The sequence below is a fragment of the Gymnoscopelus microlampas genome, assembly GCF_963454915.1.
Source record: "Gymnoscopelus microlampas genome assembly, chromosome: 24".
Lineage (NCBI taxonomy): Eukaryota > Metazoa > Chordata > Actinopteri > Myctophiformes > Myctophidae > Gymnoscopelus > Gymnoscopelus microlampas.
This window is the reverse complement of record NC_139961.1, coordinates 25,203,877-25,224,354: the sequence shown is the minus strand read 5'-3', so window position 1 is coordinate 25,224,354 and position 20,478 is coordinate 25,203,877. Positions and strand designations below refer to the sequence as shown.

General features: G+C 42.5%; 1 protein-coding gene across 1 annotated transcript in view; it reads right to left on the bottom strand.

Moving 5' to 3' along the window:
• The window catches only part of LOC311040611 (uncharacterized protein), a gene marked incomplete at both ends in the record, with an annotated part of 62,518 nt that extends 42,727 nt beyond the window's left edge, over positions 1-19,791 (bottom strand). Inside the window, 4 exons of the mRNA XM_084050941.1 lie at positions 15,613-17,183; positions 17,796-17,864; positions 18,222-18,293; positions 19,122-19,791. Coding sequence (XP_083907067.1) covers positions 15,613-17,183; positions 17,796-17,864; positions 18,222-18,293; positions 19,122-19,791 — 2,382 coding nt within the window. The remainder of the gene's footprint in view (positions 1-15,612; positions 17,184-17,795; positions 17,865-18,221; positions 18,294-19,121) is intronic.
• Between the last annotated feature and the right edge of the window lie 687 nt (positions 19,792-20,478).

The following is a 20,478-nucleotide window of genomic DNA, read 5'->3' as shown; positions in this document are numbered from 1 at the left end:
GGGAAAGCATCTGTGTGTCATTTTTAGATTTCTTTGGCTATTCAAAAAATAGCAGATATACAAGCTCATAGCGCGGCACCGAGTGCCGCGCTATGAGCTTGTAGATCTGCTATTTTTGAAAAAACAAAATCGTGCAAATGTGTGCAAATCTTTGAATACCGGTAGGCCTATATCAGACATTTTTAACTCAAATCTATGCTTCTAGGGGTCCCTGGAACACAATATTTTAAGATTGCGGGGGGGGGGGGGGGGGGGGGGACAAATACGAATCATTTTGGGGGTCCTTAACATGAAAAAAGTTTGAGAACCACTGATACTATAGCATCATCATTTTAACTGTTAGGATTTAGAAGACATTTGTAGTCCCCAGAAGCAAAGATTTGAGTTACAAATGTTTGCTTTAAATATATATATATTTAAAGATTTACACATGTCCACGATTAAAAATAAATAAATTGCAGATCTTCGAGCTCATAGCGTGGCACTCGGTGCCGCGCTATGAGCTTGTATATCTGCTATTTTTTTTATAGCCCAAAGAAAGAAAAAAAAATACACAGATGCGTTCCCGGTCTCAGTGGGTTAAGGTTGCCTGTGGAGATTGCACCTGAAGAAGGATGGATGGACTAAAAACAGACCCTGGCCGTACAGGGTGGGATTAAGGTTGTCCCAATTAATACCTGGCACTAATCAAAAGCCATGAAGCCACAGCTCCCTGATGTGACCAACGCAGGTCTCCTCTCTCTCTAGTACTTGGACGTTGATGATACAAGCGTGTCCTTAGTATCATGCAGCAGTGTTGATTTTGACAGCACATTTTGATTTAGATTTAGTCATAGTCTTTTGAATACAATTCCATTTAGTTTTAGTCATATTTTAGTCATCTGAAATGTTTTAGTTTTTGTCTAGTTTCAGTCAACTAAATATCATAAGATTATTGTCGACTAAATCTACAGTTGATTTAGTCGACTAAAATGTATTTTGGCGGTGCCTTGATGGCGTTGCGATGGCTGATTTTACACTTGGTGGCAAGCTGAAAATAGCCGATCTACAAGCTCACCACGTGACGCAGCACGACGCTGTCGTTGTGAGCTTGTAGATCTGCTATTTTCAGAGCGCAACACCCAAGCGCAACCAAACATAAAATGACTTGTGTTTTAGTTCGACTGGATCTCTTCTCCACTAGTCCCTCACTAATATTTTAGCCTAGTCTTTATTTGTTCATAGCATCATAGCTTAGTTTTCATTTAGTTTGTGTCAGTGAAAAAAGGTAGTCGACGAACATTTTTCGTCATAGTTTTAGTCGACGAAATCGACACTATCATGCAGTATATCGTTGCTGTTGGGCGGAAACCTTGTATGTCCAAAACAGTACGTTTTTAGGAAATGGAAGACATATATAAATGACATGTGTTCTAATGTATTCAATGTAGTCATTATTTAGTGTGAACATGAACACAGCTTCTGAACGATTCTTTGGCCCTATGGTCACATAACTAAATATTGGACCCGATCACCACAAGCCACGTCAATCTTCCCAAGTTTTTCATACTATAATGACTTTTTTTCACAGAGACAAATCAGGGGAAAATCAACTTTATTATTGACCTTTCTCCAATAGCACCCAGCCGGGCGCTCCCTCCTTCTCTGTCCCAGCACCTATTTTTGCAACTTTTGAGCAACACTTTGTCATTTGAAGTACAACATGGGGCATTCTTTCATGAAAAAAAGAAGAAGAAATATGGCGATATAAGATTTCATATTACTTTATATCATATCCTTGATTCGCATATCAAGTTTACATATGTATGCAAGTCACACACACACACACACCACGGTCGTTCACGTACTGTACTTACTTAGCGAATAGAATAATAGTGAGTGGAATTAATATCTAGGCCTATCCTTGCAAATTTCATTAAAATTGCTCCGTGTCAGCGTTTACTAAACTATGGTTTGGGATCCCACCGTGCCCACTAGCCTGTTACTGTGTCCCCATGAGAGGAATGCAGTACTTCTGTATGTTTTAATGAGTAACATTGCCTCGAGCTGAAACAACAATCTGCACCATATGAGCTGCTTTACATTTTGAGACGGCGGTATGGTATGGTACAGAGGCCCCTTGGTGTAAAAAATAATATACTGTGCCCCCTATTCGCTCATAGAAAATTATCCTACACTGCAAAATTCAAAATGTACGGTATTTAATACGTGTGACTCAAAATGAAAAAAATATATAGATGTTTGAAAAATATGTATTTCTTTGGTTAGGCTTGGTTCCTGTAAATGCAGTTAAGTTGTCCCCCTCAAAATACATATTTAGTATTTCTTTATAACTCACATCAGAGCGTTAGAGAGTTACATGTAGTTTGACACAAAATGTACTTAAAGTTGTAGATCGGCTATTTTCAAATAGCCTAGGTATGGAATAGGGCTAAAGTGGTAAATGTATGTTTTATAATGTAATAATGTGTATCTGCAAAGTAACTAGTAACTAAAGTTTTCAAATAATTGTAGTGGAGTAAAAGTACAATATTTGCCTTTGAGATGTAGTGGAGTAGAAGTAAAAGTATAGACAATTGGAAATACTCCAGTAAAGTAAAATACCTACCTTTACACCACTGTATTTACCTCAGAAGAGGGTACAAATGGAATGAGACACACCTGTAACTCTGAAGAGAATCCGAATTGAACCCAATGAACCCGTAAAGGGTCTGGATTTTTACAGTGTATAGCGAAGTGACGCTATAGCGAGTGCAGGGCCTTAGCGGCTCGGGCCGAGCCGAGCCAAGGGCAAACGTGGAACTCTGTTTGCCGGAGCCCACACGACCATCGATAACGTTGGCAGCTGAGCTCGGCTGTCTGACTGCATCCGCAGGTGTGTGTGTGTGTGTGTGTGTGTGTGTGTTGCTCTCCGGCGTTCTTGAACCCGTTGTAAGGGAAAAAGGGCAGCGGTCACATGCAGCGTGGTCACCGGAATACAGGTGCACTGTGTCACATAAATCTTTACGCCAGGCCCATTTTACACTTACCGGATATAATCCATCATTGGTTAATTTCTGACCCAGAAAAAAAAAGTTTACAGAAAAAGTTGACTTCCGAACAAGTAAACTGCACAGCAACAGTAACAACAGGAGTGTACAAATAGACAAAATGTTTCCATTTGCACACTCTCTGATCTAAATTAACATTCCACACAAAAAAAAGTTGCGTTTATTTTACTGCCGTATAGTGAAACTTCAAAACAACTTTAATAAACTGCTAAAAGAGAAAATAATCAAACTTTTGTTCAAATAAAAGTCCTCAGTAAGAGCAATATAAGATAACAACCCCGCGGCATCAAAATGGATCCCACGTCATTATCCGAGGGGGAAAACTATACGCGGCTGCCTGTCTGGATAAACAAATAATAATACAGTTCTTTCTAATCAGCAAAGGGCTCAACCTTAGTCAGCATTCAGAAGGCGCTCATTAGCAAGTCAAATTATAATTGTAGGGTCCTCCAGGAGGCACTTTTTAAATGAACAGGGCTCTCAAGTATGCTATTGTGAACTGTTATTCCGGTGGTTGTAAAAAATGAAAACAAATGGCTGGTTTTAAGTATTGACCGTGTTGATGCAAACGGCATTAAACAAGACCCTACGCACTACTTCATTGCTGGGCGGACTCGGCGAAAACGCCGGCCAAGTAAATAAATACGAGGCGATATTGGACTCGTGACACGTATAATTAGATGCGCTGCCTAGTAGGATGTGTGACTGATGCTTAACCCTTTAAGACTTGCGACACATCTGTGTCATTTTTAGATTTCTTTGGCTATTCAAAAATAGCGGATCTACAAGCTCATGGCGCGGCACCGAGTGCCGCACCATGAGCTTGTAGATCTGCTATTTTTTGGTGAAAAATCATGAAAATGTGTGCAAATCTAAAGTGAACATTTGTAACTCAAATCTTTGCTTCTGTTGGATTCTACAAATGTCTTCTAAATCCTAACAGTTTTTTGAAAAAACTTATGTTGCTATAATCAGTGGTTATACGTTTTTATGTCGATGACCCCCAAAATTATATGAATTTGGCCGCGGACCCCCATCTAAAAATATGTTGTTCCAGGGACCCCCAGAAGCAAAGATTTGAGTAAAAAAATGTCCCTTTTGCACACATTTTCACGATTTTTCAAAAATACCAGATCGATTGTATATCTGCTATTTTTGAATAGCCCAAAGAAATCTTAAAAAATGACACACAGATGTTCCCGGTCTTAATGGGTTAAATACCAGCTACTGTATGGAATTAAAAGGTAGCCGTATTCTCAGAAGTCCCCATGCAGATAAACAGGTTGAAACGTGTGAGCTTTATGGGCCAGAAGTGTTCCACCGCAAGCACAATATACAGAGATGTGAGTAAAGGGAATGCCTCGGCAAATAATGAGATGTATAAACTCTAGTATATTTTCCATGATTTCTTCCGTTCGTTCATTTTATGACATTCAAGGCATGCCAAAAAAAAAAAAAAAAGCCATTAGTCACAAATTGGAATGCATTCAAAAGCTAGGAGTGATATTTGCTAGTAATTTACAGTGACCTTTTCCATTGGCTTTTGGGGCCCATTCTTGAAATCTCCAGCATTTACGCACAAAAGAACGAGCCATCTGGGGGTCCGTATGTGCGATAATGTGGCACAACAAATGCCCTAATAATGTCTTTTAAATTACGTCTTCGATGGTACTTGATGTATATCGTTGCTCTGAGGATTAAATGAATGAGGAGAGACGGTGATGTTTCATTCACATAGATGTTGGGACACATTACTTACACGTGATCGTATTGAGTTTATTCATTGCAGTTGTATTGTCTTAATAAGCGACCGGTGGTCCAATGTCAGCTCCACTGCTCCCGTCATGGGTGCTCCCAAGCCAGCAGCACCCATGCCCAGCAAGAGAGGTCAGCGGAGGAGGGAGTAGAAACGGAAACACTCAGTGTCGGTCTCTGGCAGCTTGTCTCTAAAGCATTGGTTCTCAAAGTGGGGTCCGGGGACCCCTAGGGGTCCTTGAGGGAGTTCCAGGGGGTCCCCAGCTAAATGATTGATCGCTAGGGACCAAATGAACCCTTATGGGTCTGTAACTCTGAGAGTGTACAAATGGAACCAAATGGACCCGTTAGGGTACACTCTCTGAGTTAAATTAACATTGATTTTACAATATAAATTGTGGTCCCAGAGATATAAATGCCATTAAATGGGGGTCCGTAGTCTAATGCATGTCAAACTGGGGGTCCTTGAAATTAAAATGGTTGAGAATCTCTGCTTGAGCCGCACAAATCATCTCTTATGGGGGTCCCTGAGGCATATATTTTCGAATGGGGGTCCCCGGGCTAATAAGTGTCAATTTGGGGGTCCTTGACATGAAACAGTTTGAGAACCACTGTTTTAAAGGATGTGTCCACCCTTGACCTATGCGCCACGTCCCCCCTTTTTTTTCCCCCAACAGAAAAACAAAAAAGGAATCCCTTTTCCTTAACAGGCAGATAGTGAGAACCCACTATTAGGAATGCGCTAGAAGACAGGCCATGGGGGTCACCAACACATGAGATGCTCTATCTTGTGTGCAAAGATTAAATTCTGGCATAAGGGTACACTAAAAGGCAAGGTCATATAGGGTCACTTAAATTGGCTAGGGTTCATCCTCCAGGGAGTTTTAATGTGTTTTTCAAAATGGTCTTGTCGAGCAGACCAAAGTGCTGGAGAGATGGACGGGCGGACGGATGGACGGTCCCAGTGCTAGAGGGGGTAAAAAATGTGCAAAGTTACCATCTGAAGATACACATCTGTCACAGAGCGGTGGGACTGAGGGATGCATTTGAGCATAGCACTCTGTCAACGTCCTTGAACTGTATAAGCTGGACACTAGCATTCACAGAGACAAGTGTGTATAATGTGTGTGTTAAGTACACATTGTGAGCTTGTTAATTGTTTGTCATGTCTTTATTTTTGAAAGTTATTTGGAAAATTGTGGTGGAAAAAGTACTCAAATGATTTACTTCAGTAAAAGTACTATAAAGAATACATCACATGGATGCACCTGGGATGTATCATCAGTGTTGTAGCCTGGGGTTATCGGGTGTTTCGGGTCTCGCAACATACAACATACACCCTCGCCCAGGTGACCCAGCCAGGGTTGATCAAGCCCCGACTTACGTCCCAGTAGCTACCTACAAGGTCAGTCCTATAGGGAAAGACAGGGCACCTCAGTCCGCTTCTCCGGAAGTACTCTGCTGGGACTCGGGGAGGCTCTGGCACGTGGAGGGACTAAGCTCTGTGGGTTGTCTCCTGGCCGGGCTCCTCCTTCGTCTCACCAGGTCCAGGACCTGAGCGCTGCGCCAGATCCGGTGCACCACCCTGATCCAAACATTTCCTTCTGGCGTGATGGTTCCTTGGGTCGATACCACTAGATTGGGCCGTCTAATGGTATTAGCTCCACTTGCGGATTGCTTGAATGGCCCTCCGAAAGGCCTCACCGTGGGTTTGTTGGGCTTCTTCCTCACGGAAGACACAGCCTGGGGCGCTAACCCATACTATTCCCGGGCAATACTGCAATATAGAAATAGGCTACTCTGTTACAAGTAAAAGTCCAGAATTCAAAGTTGACTTGAGTGAAAGTACTGAAATGTTTGAAAATAGCAGAACTACAAGCGCACAATGCGTCGCATCGCGACACGTTGTGAGCTTGTAGATCGGCTATTTTCAAATAGACTAGGTATGAAATAGGACTAATGTGTTTTATAATGTCATCTAACTATATAAATGGCGAGCAACTTCCGCACCCTGGGTGCGACACCCCACAGCTCTGTTATCGAATAAACAACGCACCGCCAGACCACATGTCGGCAACTGACTCGCCACGGCGGCCGCGCTGAATTTACGCCTCGCGTAGGGGACATCTCACTGCTCACTACAGCTTTTCCACCGCGCAACATAATTAATTCTACTCACCAAATGTCGGACAAAACGGAAGGGGAGGCAGCTTCGTACCGTTTACCCTGCGCACAACCTCATCACCACAACAGCTGCCAGCCGCTGCGGGGGGTTTTTCCTTTTTTTCAAAACTTTTTTTTTGGTCACCATTTTCTCCAGGCACCATTTCTGGTGTAACGTGCGGCAGCATGCGCTGGCTTGCGCCGCCATTGCACTCTGCCCATCTCCTCCACACCAACACACACGCAGCTCCTTTGCTTCAACCCCCCCCCCCCCCCCCCCCCCTTCTTACGTACCTCCTTTGTTCCACCCAGGCCGTTACTTTCACTTCACTCATGTCTCGATCACACTATGTCCGTCCTTCACGTGCCATGTTCATCCCAAACACAAAAACAAACAAGTCGGGTTGCCAAGTCGTTGGCATGCCAGGTTCTCTAAAAACAAGCGCCAGAAACAAGCAACCACCTTCATGAAAAAAAAAAATACACCGAAGGGGTCCGCCATGTTCCAGGGGGGTCCCCGCGCGGCCCAACACTCCACAGGGGGGCCGTCGACCAGCAGGGGGTCCGCGGGGGTCCCCCTCAAACATCAAAAATATATTTTTTTCAAATTTTTTTTTTTTTTTTTTTTACTTTTCCACAGTTTTACTCCAGCAATTTCAGTACCCCAATATACACGCGGCCACGCTGGGCCCCGTGCGCGGCTGGGGTTGAGGGGGGCGTAGCCCCCCGAAACTCTAGTAATTTATATCTGCAAAGTAACTAGTAACTAAAGTTTTCAAATAATTGTAGTGGAGTAAAAGTATAATATTTGCCTCTGAGATGTTGTGGAGTAGAAGTAAAAGTATTGGAAATTGGAGAACAAGTAGAGTACAAATACTTCAAAATTGTACATTAGTTGTACGGTACTTAAGTAAATGTACTTAGTTACTTTCCACCACTGACTAGAAGAAACTGCATGCATTGACAGAGAGAAAGAGAGAGAAATCGGGAAACGGACTGTTTCTCATGTTTTGCATGTTTCATTACTTTTGTGATTTTCAAATTAATGACATTCATAGATTTCCGAGTGACCAGATGATCCCCGCTGTAAATTCATATTCCTACCCAGGAAGAATATATATAGTGATATTCTGTATGGAGTTACATTATGTTGGCAATAAATTCATTGGAAGGAAATGATATAATGATCGAGGGCGTAATGACCATCATCACGGTAAGTGAGGCTTTTGCATGTAGACCGATCTCTCTAACTACCGGACCAGCACACTCATTAATCTATCTTTTGAGCACCCTCTCTCTCTCTCTCTCTCTCTCTCTCTCTCTCTCTCTCTCTCTCTCTCTCTCTCTCTCTTTCTCTTTCTCTTTCTCTTTCTCTCTCTCTCTATCTCTCCCCCTCCCCCCCCTCCCTCCCTCGCTGTAATTGAAAACTCTTTAGCGTTTGATATCTGGTCAATGGGGTTGATGTGAGTCCACCCTTGACCTATGCGCACACAAGATGAGCCGCCAACCTCCCATTATCCTGCTCCCTTTCATAAATTCTGTCATATTATCGTCACTGTCCAAAACCGTTACTTTTCAGGGGAAAAAAATGGATCCAATGTAGTTACTATTTACTTACAAGCTTGTGTTGATTATTTTCATTGGTTAAATATATAAAACCCACTGACAAGATGAACCACTTTCAACCTGCCGCCCCTATTTTATTGTAGGCAAATTCAATTCAATTCAATCTTTATTTCAGACCCAAGGTCTGAAATAAAATAAAAAATTTTATCACAATAAAAAAACACAATCTAATAACAAAATATTTTCAAAAGTTGAAATATGGAGATACAAGTTTTCTGCCCTCCAGCGACAATATGACAGAGTGATATCATTCTGTAGCATTGCTGGGCTATGGGCCATGATTAGGATTTGCATTGCCCCCCCCCCCCCCAATGGCCCCCATTAAGTGATTGTATTAATGCTGTTGTTAATTGATATGATTGGGGTGGGATCATCGTGTTTTGTGGGAAAGCAATCCCAAATTTAGCATTTCACCCGTTTCAAATGGCCAGGACATGTTTCTAATAAAAAGACTGCATTGTCACTTCGTGTTAATAATAATAATAATAATAATAATAATACATGTTATTTATGCACTTTACATTTGAAACAAATCTCACCCGAACACATTAGATTTGAGTTACAAATGTTCGCTTAAAAATATATATATTCAAAGATTTGCACACATTTTCTCGATTTTTCAAAAATAGCAGATCTACAAGCTCGTAGCGCGGCACTCGGTGCCGCGCTATGAGCTTGTATATCTGCTATTTTTGAATAGCCAAAGTATAAATAATGCTTTTTAGCTCGAATCAAAAAATGACACAGATGCGTTCCAGGTCTTAATGGATTAATTAAGAAACAAGAAACAAATCTCCCCCAGACATATTCGAGTTTTTGTTTCATAATTCAATTTGGACTCACAGGCACTGTATATAGAAAGGCCACATAGCTATGCCACTGTTACGGTGCCAACTATTACTGATTGATAAATGAGCTGCCCTCAAAGAGATATGATCTGCAATTATCATTACAGAGACAATCTTAATTAGCATAGGACCTAGATAAGGATGCAACAGCAGCAACATGCACATGCAAAAATGGTGCTATTATGGCACTAAAAGTGGTTCTTTGGCAATCATCTTTTGGTGCTGTATAGCTATACAGTAGAACCTACAAGCTTAGTCTCAATTTAGCTGAGAGAGAGAGAGATGAACAAATACAATAAAATAAATGTCCACACATTTTCAAACATATTCAAAAGTAGTGAAAACAGCAGATCTACAAGCTCACAACGCCTTCGCATCGCGACACATTGTGAGGTGGTAGATTGTAGCTATTTTCATTATTATCCCATTACGACTGGTAGAAGCATCTGTCATTTTTTGATTTGACCTAAAAAGCATTATTTTACACATTGGCTATTCAAAAATAGCAGATCTACAAGCTCGTAGCTTGTAGATCTGCTATTTTTGAGAAATCGAGAAAATGTGTGCAAATTAATATATTTATATTCTTTTAAAACAAACATTTGTAACTCAAATCTTTGCTTCTGGGGGGTCCCTGGAACAAAATATTTTGAGATGGGGGTCGGCGGTCAAATACATATCATTTTGGGGGTCCTTGACATGAAAAAGTTTGAGAACCACTGACATAGAAAACGTATGTTTTTCTGAAAACTGTTAAGATTTAGAAGACATTAGTAAGAAACGGCCTCAGGTCTTAATGGGTTGTACTAATAGGGCTTACAGTAAGTGATTCATTTACAACGTGGTTGTGTACATTTGAGTCCCAGGTAGACCCCACATTTCTCTTTTGGGTCTCAAGCTGACAAAAAGTGGGAATCACTGCTCTAAAGTACTATAGGCTACAGAGGCTATGTAGCATCTCAAACACTCCAAAAAAAGCAGCTGAAGAAACGCTGAAGAACCAATATTTCTTTCTGTGTGTGTGCTGGCAGTTGTTGAAATAAAGACTTTTTCTTGCTGGATGTTTGTACTGTTATGAGCCTGTCGGCAACTATTTATGTTCCTCCCTATTTGAAGGGAAATAATAATTTGTGTATTGTCAGTCACTTTGCCTGGTTCCGAAATGTATTGAAGATTTGACAGCTCCTGGCAGCCCATCACTGAATATTGGGCAGCCATTACACCCTGCTCCTTCTTCAAGTAAATACCATTGCCACTGAAATAAGAATGACTCAGCGAAGGCCACCGGAAACAAGAAAGACAGAATAGACAGATAGGCCGACAGACAAATAATAGATAGATACAAGATTGGATGCATGGTTTTGTTACGTTTTTTTCATAAATTGATGCCATTCAGAAGTTTGGAAATGTTTGGGAGTGTGTGTGCACAGTTTCGCAGCGACCGGGCCAACGGTGCCGGAGATTAGGCGCTCGCAGACAGATGGACACACGGACGGACGGACGGACGGACAGGGGGTAAAACATACTCTCTCGCCACGCCTTTCGGCCTGGCGGAGACAACTAGAGCTTGTGACTAAATAATAACTACACTGTATCCACTGGAACATGCTTATTTTTTTTTTCATTTCCAACTGTATAAAAGGTTGCGAGCTTCCAAGGGGTAGGGAGTGATTCATGTGTAATCATTAATCCTATTGCATGTTCATTTCGGCCAAAGAATGTTATAAAAGGCATGTGCATGGTGGACATCAGTACGGCAGGATGAAAGAAACCCATTACAGGAGGCTGTTGTTTGAAAGTAAACTCCTTTTAGCTCAATTAAAGCATTCTTCAAAGGTCCTCCACGTACAGAGAGAAATTAAGAACACGACTAAAAGCAATTTCTCGCCCGTCTTTCTTGAATAATCTCCAATCGTGCAGCTTTGAAATTTCTAATATATAAATATTTGAAGTTAGATAAAGTGACCCTTTTTTTTATTGAGTCTCTCCACGGGATACGTGTTGACGTCCATTACTGCGGGGAGACTTATGAATAATTCTTGCCCTCTTGTACCTCCACCACGCTTTGAAGACGAGAACGACTTGTGCTCATGCTAAATGAAAGAGAACAAAAGGAGAAAAAAAGAATGATCCGGGAGTTTGTCTTTGTTTTGTCAACGCATCAAAGGCGCATTCTCTTCAAGAGGCATAATCAGGGCAAAACAAAGTGCTCAAAGTTTCCGTACAGAGTGCACAAATTTAAAACATAGTCAAACTTTCCGCAGACGCCTGTGTGAGGTGAGCCTAAACGAACCGCAAAGACGCTCGTATAAGTTAGAGATGAAGCCACGCGCGATAATTAGTTTATTTTTTTTCCTCCGTGAATTCCGCGAGTTCACACGACATCGCCTGCGCACCACAGTCTATATTATTTACGCGACAGCGAGTCGAACCTCTGCGGATTGACTTGCTGTCAAGAGGCACTGTCTTAGCTGCCACACCGGTTTAATATATGCGGATAATTAATCAGCCTTCTCTCTCTCTTGATGTCAGTCTAACAACTTGCCTCTGACACAAAGGCAGCTCCCAATCGAGTCCATTAAAGTGTTTACCTCAACTCCGTTTTCACTGATGCTGACATTTCTTTGCATGAGAAATCTCAGAGCCCTGTTAAACTTTGTTCGGGCGGCCGGTGTCACGCGCCGATAATAGCCGATCTACAAGCTCGCGACGTGTCACAGCGTGGCGCATTGTGACCCTGTAGATCGGCGATTTTCGTTGCGCGACACCCGCGCGCAACCAAGTATAAACGAGGCATCACTCTGAATCAGTGGTGTAAAGTAACTAAATACATTTACTCAAGTACTGTACTTAAGTACAATTTAGAGGTACTTTTACTTGATCTGAGTATTTCCAATTGCCTATTCTTTTACTTCTACTCCACTACACCTCAGAGGCAAATATTGTACTTTTACTTCACAACAATTATTTGAAAACTTTAGTTACTTGTTAGGCCTACTTTGCAGTTATAAATGAATTACATTATAAAACAGACATTAACCACCCTTTAGCCCTATTTTATACATAGGCTATTTGAAAATAGCAGATCTACAAGCTCACAACACTTAGATCTGCTATTTTCAAACATTTTAGTACTTTTACTTTTGGTACTTTAAGTGCATTTTGATACCAATACTTTTGTACTTGTTCTTAAGTAAATTTTGAATTCCGGACTTTTACTTGTAACGGAGTACTTGTACATTGCAGTATTGATACTTTTACTTAAGTAAAACATTTGAGTACTTTTTCCACCACTGCTCTGAATATCTTTCCTCAGCAAGGGACTTTGTTTGGTGCCCCCCATTGCAACATGCAAGCATTTGCAAGCAGATAAACACAAATACATGCACACATAGTCACCGCACTCCCCCGCAACATTTGCGCTTCTATTGCTGTCAATCATTTTAAATGAGGATGAAACTCTGAGACGCTTGAAAGACTTATTATGATTATGACCTCCAACATCTCAGGTCTTTTCACAATTTATAATTATCATCATTAGCACTAATACAAATCTGCCACACCTTTTTTTTTTGCAAAGGTGGGAAACCCAACCAATGCCAGCTGTCATTTACAGTGGCAAAAAAAGGAAAACAAGTCAAACAGGGATTTTGCAGGACATCCAAGGTTGTGTATTAAGGCAGTTCCGCCTGACTGAGAACCGATGACCCTCAATGATCTTTAGTCAGATTATAGAGTTCTGTTTTGGCTGGTGTTCTCGTGTGGATGACTGAGCACAGTTAGTTTGTTTTCCAGGAAGGTTATGGAAAGTTTAGTTTCACGTGTAATGCCTCAAATCGCTATTTTTGTAACAACTCGGATAGCCCAACGCAGAGGACATCCAGAGGTGAAAGTGACAGCTTTGAACCCTGGCAAACGAACTCTAATTCGATTAGCTCAGGCTTTAACACATTGACTGCCAGAGTTAAAACACCAGCCATAGCTGCCTGTGCCAGCCATTTTTGAGCTTTCTGGCCAGTCTATCTAGGCCCACAGAACATTTTGTGCTAGGACTATGAACACATGGAATACCTCAAAACAAAGATCAGAATCTCTACTTTCGCCAGGAAAAAAAGTGAGTTCCTAGCATGTTCTGTTCTTTAGCTATTGGCAGTTGAATATAGCTTGGTTTCACCAAAATCAGCTATCTGGATCTAGAAGCTGAGATAATGAGGCTTTTGTGAAACATTCTCTCTCAGGCAGAACAGTGATTAGACCCTTATATTTTCACCTTCAGTGACACATTACTGACATCAGACATCTGCACAGTTGTTGTTTTCAAACTAACAACACTGAGAAAGTGCTTTTGAATATACTTTTATATAGCTTTTTCACATCAACGTTTATCAACATGTGTCTTGTTGATAAACAAATCTCAAGCTCATTTCAACGTTTTTCTTTTCAAAGTTATAAGATCAAAAGAAGTGTGTGTGTGTGTGTGTGTGTGTGTGTGTGTGTGTGTGTGTGTGTGTGTGTGTGTGTGTGTGTGTGTGTGTGTGTGTGTGTGTGTGTGTGTGTGTGTGTGTGTGTGTGTGTGTGTGTGTGTGTGTGTGTGTCAAGACTTGGCATTATCTGTGCCAATTGTTTGAGTTTGTTTTACACACCATTATAATTTCACACACACACACACACACACACACACACACACACGCACACACAGGGAGAGATTTTGCACTGTCCCCCTCTGGTGGTCAAAATAAATCCCTACATTGTGACACATCCATCCATCCAATACAGACATATTGATGCCCCCTGATAGAAACCATATAGACATATAGACTGTATGCAAGGTAAGTGAGGAGGAATTATTTTCTGTGAATGCCATGCAGACAAGCACTGAGATCCAGATAGCATCTATGACATAAAACCAAGCAAAATCAGAAAATGTTTGACTTTTTAGATAGTGAAACAGTTTTATATACAGCCTTATTTTTATCACAACACCCAATTACTGAATATCAGTCCCCCATAACTCTTGATTGTGTGCAAATGGAACTAAATGGACCCATAGGGTTGACAGTAATGGTCAAATAGGGCTAGCTATGTATGTGTCTTTCTATATTCTATGTCCAGGTTTTCTTCAGATTAGGATACTGATTTCACTGGTTCCATTTGTGCACACAAGACCTGCTAGTTTTCAATTGTATATCTATGATATAAAACCAACAGTCTACAGAACCCAATTACTGAATATCAGTCCCCCATAACTCTTGATTGTGTGCAAATGGAACTAAATGGACCCATAGGGTTGACAGTAATGGTCAAATAGGGCTAGCTATGTATATATGCAATTGTATATCTATGATATAAAACCAACAGTCTACAGAAAAAGTTTGAAACGACTCAGGCAGACACATTTGAACACTTTATATGTCTTTCAAGTGGAGTACAACATACAAAGTACAACATACAAAAAACATACAAAAAATACAATATATCATCATTGTGTGTTTTGCTGGCCAGCACATCAATGTCTCCTCAGATCGCTCAGGGTGGAGGTGGTCCCTGTGAGGGTCTGAGGACGTGATGGCATAGATGTCTTTCACCGACAAAGATGGCATCACGCACTCAGATCCCTTGGGGCAGTGAGAAACATTAGCAGCACATTCACTGCCAACTGTTGGCTGGCTCAGAGCATAATAAATCAAAGTCAAAATAAATACAAAATGAAAATAAAACAAACAAATACAATCAAAATGATTCAATAATACTTCTCCTTAGTATGGTAATCAATCGCTCAGGGCGGAGGTGGTCCCCGTGAGGGTCTGAGGACGTGATGGCATAGATGTCTTTCACCGACAAAGATGGCATCACGCACTCAGATCCCTTGGGGCAGTGAGAAACATTAGCAGCACATTCACTGCCAACTGTTGGCTGGCTCAGAGCATAATAAATCAAAGTCAAAATAAATACAAAATGAAAATAAAACAAACAAATACAATCAAAATGATTCAATAATACTTCTCCTTAGTATGGTAATCAAGGTAGCAATCAATAACATGGAGGGGTACCAAACAGCTTTTGCACTGATACCTTGTCTCACTCCGCCCTCCCCTCCTGGTGCAAACTCTGCACCATTTTGTTGGGTGCTTGTTTTTGGCAGTGGGGGGACAATAGACAAGCTCATGGACTTTCATATCGCCACTCAATCGGTCACAAGGTTCGCGACTTCTTGGTGCATAAGGACGCAGGGGGGGGGCAGGGGGGGGCGGAGAGGCCGGGGGACGGCAGGGGCGGGCAGGATGAGGCTGCTGGTGAGGCTGCTGCTGGTGAGGTTGCTGCTGGTGAGGTTGCTGCTGACAGGCGGCCGGGGGGGGGACAGGCGGGTCTGCTGGGACAGGGGCATGTCTCACAGCGGTCCAAGACTTGACAACGCTGAGGATGAAGTCATACATGCACTTACAGTCGCCACCTGGATTCCTTGTCTTGTAGAGTACGAATGCGTTGTACATTGCGATTTGGAATAAATAGACCACAAACTTGCTGCTCCACTTGGCTGTCTTCCTGATGAAGGGATAATAGCTTAGGTTTTGGTCTAGTCGGTCAACTGCATTCATACTCTTGTTGTATTCAAGGACACAAACTGGCTTCTCCTGTGGCACTTTGTCGCTGTGTTTTTTCTGCCTCACCATCTGGGTGCCCATCTCATCCTTGTGCTGGGTTGTGATCAATCGAACGATGCGTTTGTCTCGCCAGGCCAATAACATCACTTTGCCATTGTGAAGCATCTTACGTTGTCCCACTTTCAGGCTGGACATCGTCACATCCCTCATGGCTTGTGGTTCTCCTCTTTTTAGCCTCATGGTACCACAGGCATGGGTGTTCTTCTCAAGGAGGAGTTCATACAGCTTCACGGAGTTATAATAGTTGTCCATGAACAACGAAAACCCGTACCCTGTAAGACCCTGCAACAGAAAGATGACTGTGTCTGGTAGGGAAGAGTACTGTCCAGAATATGGCTTCATTGAGTAGCAGTACCCCGTTCCAGAATCGCACAGAATGTAGGACTTTATTCCATACTTGGTGGGCTTCATTGGGTTGTACACTCTGAAGGATAGGCGTCCCCTCCACAAAAGCATCCCCTCATCGATGCTGATGTTACGACCTGGAACAAACATCTGCTTGAATTTGTCTGTCAGGTACAGCAAGACCGGGTTGATTTTACAAAGCCTGTCGACAACAGCAACCTCACCAGCAGCTTCGGCGGCGGCAGCGGCGGCGGCGTGAGCGGCAGCGTCAGCCTCATTGTTGGTGAAGTGGAGAAACCGCCAGATGATCTGGAACCTGTTGCGTGGCATCTTTTTGCCGAAGAACGAAGTGAGTACAGGGTCATCGGTCGACCAATAGTACTCTAGTACAGGCTTTCGAACAAGGCCAGTGAGGAACAACAGGGCCAAAAAGTTTTTCAGCTCCCCCACTGAAACCGCTTTCCAGTCCTTCACCCTGCTTTGTGGATGCTGCGCCACTTCTTCTTCACTCCTGGCCTGGATGAACACGTCAGCATAGTGGTTGGTCTGCTCTACTATCATCCCTAGCAGCTCATCAGTGAGGAAAAGTGAAAGAAAGTCTACAGGCATGGTGGAATGTAGCTCCGCCGCAGCATTTCTAGGACCCGGACTAGCAGTGAAAGGGATGTCCTCCCTAGGTTCCCAATCTGTGTCCTTCCACACAGGCTCTACAGCTGACGGCCTCCCACCATGTCCTGTGAATTACAGAAATACACAATTACCATAAAATACATCTTTTTTGTTTGTGTGGCAGTGTTGATTTATATGAAAATATGACTAAAACTAAATGGACTTTTATTCAACAGACTATGACTAAAACTGAATCAAAATGTACTGTCAAAATCATGTTGTTGTGGTACATGATTTTGTGACATTTATCATTGCAGAGTGGGGTTTTAGCGAGGGCTGGCTCTGTATGTGTTTGTCTATATTGTATGTCCAGATTATGACACTATGTGGAATTGTATTCAACAGACTATGACTAAAACTGAATCAAAATGTACTGTCAAAATCATGTTGTGTGGTACAGCTGTGAAAACTGTCTCACCTCTTTTACGCCCGTCACGTGGTACTGCGGTTGAAGGTGATGGTCCCGTTTCCTCCACATCCATCATGCCTGAAATCATAGTAAAACATAAAATAGTTTGGTAAATAAGATATACAATTATATTCACTGCCAGCATGGCAACTTTAGAATGAATGACATGTATCATGTCATGAATGACATGGGCTGGCTCTGTATGTGTTTGTTGTATGATGTACTGTCAAAATCCTGTTGTGTGGTACAGCTGTGAAAACTGTCTCACCTCTTTCACGGCGGACACTTGGTACTGCGGTTGAACATGATGGTCCTGCTTCCTCGACATCCATCATGTCTGAAATCACAGTAAAACATAAAATAGTTTGGTAAATAAGATATACAATTATATTCACTGGTGGTGGTGCATTACTTTGTGCAACTTAGAATGAATGACATGTATCATTGCAGAGTGTGGTTTTTAGCCAGGGCTGGCTCTGTATGTGTTTGTCTATATTGTATGACCAGATTATATGTATGACACTGTGTCAAACACAAACAGAGTTTAGCCCTAAATGACCAAATACAGTAGCCTGGTTAGGCAAGGCTACCATTACAGTACGATGTGTACAAATGGAACCAAATGGACACGTGATGAAGAAAATGGCATCTATAAAAACCAACTGTCTAATGAAAATGTTTGAAACAGACTTACCATTCCTAGCAGACTGTGTAGGCCTATGATGAGATGACGACGCCATTGCTTCATCAGACTCATCTTCGTCGTCTGAAAGTAAACAAGATCAAACACTGTTGATGTTGTGGACATAAGGGGACCTTTGATGAAATTTATTATGATGGTGGGGGCCTCGGTGCACCTGGCCTCCACCCCAAAAACTAAAGCCATCAAAGGGATTTGAAAATCATTGTTGACATGTCCTCATGTGACCCACAACACTACAAAAGACTTTGTTGACATGGCCTCATGTCGACCCCCAACAAAATCAAAACATTTGTTGTCATGACATGACATGACCTCTTCCCTTTGAAGTATGCCACCCCCCCCCCCCAAAAAAAAACCCCAGATCTACAAGTCAACAAATTCATAGGCTACATCGTCAACATATTCAAATAAATCACATGCATATAAATAGATACAGAATAAAATAAATACATATTTTATAACTGGCTGACCCAGAGTGCAATATCCTAGAAATCCACACCGGGCTTCTACATTGTCCATATATAAATAAGGTGTTACACACACCTCCAGTTGTTAGAGGCCCAGTCAAACAATTTGTCTAAAAAGGATGAAACCATTCATAGGTATTCAATTCATCAAAATATAAAATGGCACCATTCAATGATCATAACAAGATAAAAGCACTACGTTGTGATGCGATTGAATGGTTTGGTGCCATTTTATATGTTGATATAAGTAAGTAGTGCCCCACAGACTTTATACAAATATCAGGTAAAACATAGCCGATTTACAATCTCACAACGCGTCGCAGCGCGAGGCGTTGTGAGCTTGTAGATCTGCTATTTTCAGAGTACAACCAAAAGGTAAAATATGATAAAAAAAAAGATATATATATATATAGGATATTCTTACCACTGGTAAACGGATCCAGACAATGTTTCCTTGGGCTTGGCTCGCTTGGCTCCCAGCTGCCAGAACAATCCGAATCGGAGCTCTCTTCACCGTCAGTAGTGTCTGGTTCTGGGCGATATGACACGGTCCTCGGAGTCGGTCTTTTGCTACGACGCAATCGGTGCCCGGGATCGGGGTCTGGTACCGGTGGGTTCGTGTCCTCCTCAGGCTCAGATACCTCCGCAGGTGGTGGGGGAGGTGGTGGGGGGGGTGGTTGCTTCTTAGGCCTCCGTGGTCGTTGCCGCCCGCGCCGGGGGACGGTCGAAGACACCGATGTCTCCTCAGATCCCTGGGGAGCAGTCTTCGCCTCCTCGGATCCCTCCAATGGCGGAGGTGGTCGCGGCGGAGGTGGTCGCGGCGGAGGTGGTCGCCACGAGGGTTCTGCTGACGTGAAGACATAGGTATCTTTCACCGATAGAGATGGCTTCACGTCAACAGATCCCTCGGGGGTAGTGAGAGACGCCGCCTGCTTCACCTCCTTGGAGCCCCCAGCTAGTGGCGAAGGTGGTCGCGGGGGAGCGGTGAAAGACGCCACCGCCGACGGCTTCTTCTCAGGTCGTGGTGGTTCCTCCACAGGTCGTGATGGTGGTCCCGGTGGTGATGGGGGTCCCGGGGGAGCAGTGAAGGACATTGTCTCCAAAATAGTTCTTTGGGTCGGGTCTCTCCGAGGCCATTTGGCCTTGCTTTTTCTTCGCATCTCGCCTAAAAACTATACTCCCGAGTCCGACTCCCACCTATAAATATGTACACCTAACTCTCACCTATATATCTATGTACTACTATACTATATAAACGTCTTACTCTCACCTATATATATATATATCTTGCACCTCTCCTAACTTTACCAAACTAACTAACTAACTAACGATCGCTTGCTGTTTCTCTGTCTCTCAGTCGCTGTCTCTCGCTCTCTCTCACTCTATTTCTCTGTCCGTCCGTCTCTGCTCACTGTTTGTTTAGAATGCCACAGGGACTGTTGTTCTGCACCCGGATTTGTAGTGTTTTGCTCAGATCATGTGACTTTTGCGATCATGTGACTTTTCTTTTGTCGTAGAAGCTTAATATTAATACACAGGTTGTGGAAGATTGCAATCTACCTTATACCAATGAAAAGACCTAATATCGAGTTAACTCGATCTAGGCAGTCAAGCGCTGGATTCTTAATATCGAGATAACTCGATCTAGGCAGTCAATGTGTTAATTTGACCCAGGGACCTGCCTGAATATCTCTCTTTAAAAAACGGTCAAATTTAATGCATTATATAAATTCTGTACACACGCAGAAAAAGAGCGCGAAGAGCAAATGCCTGCATAAACA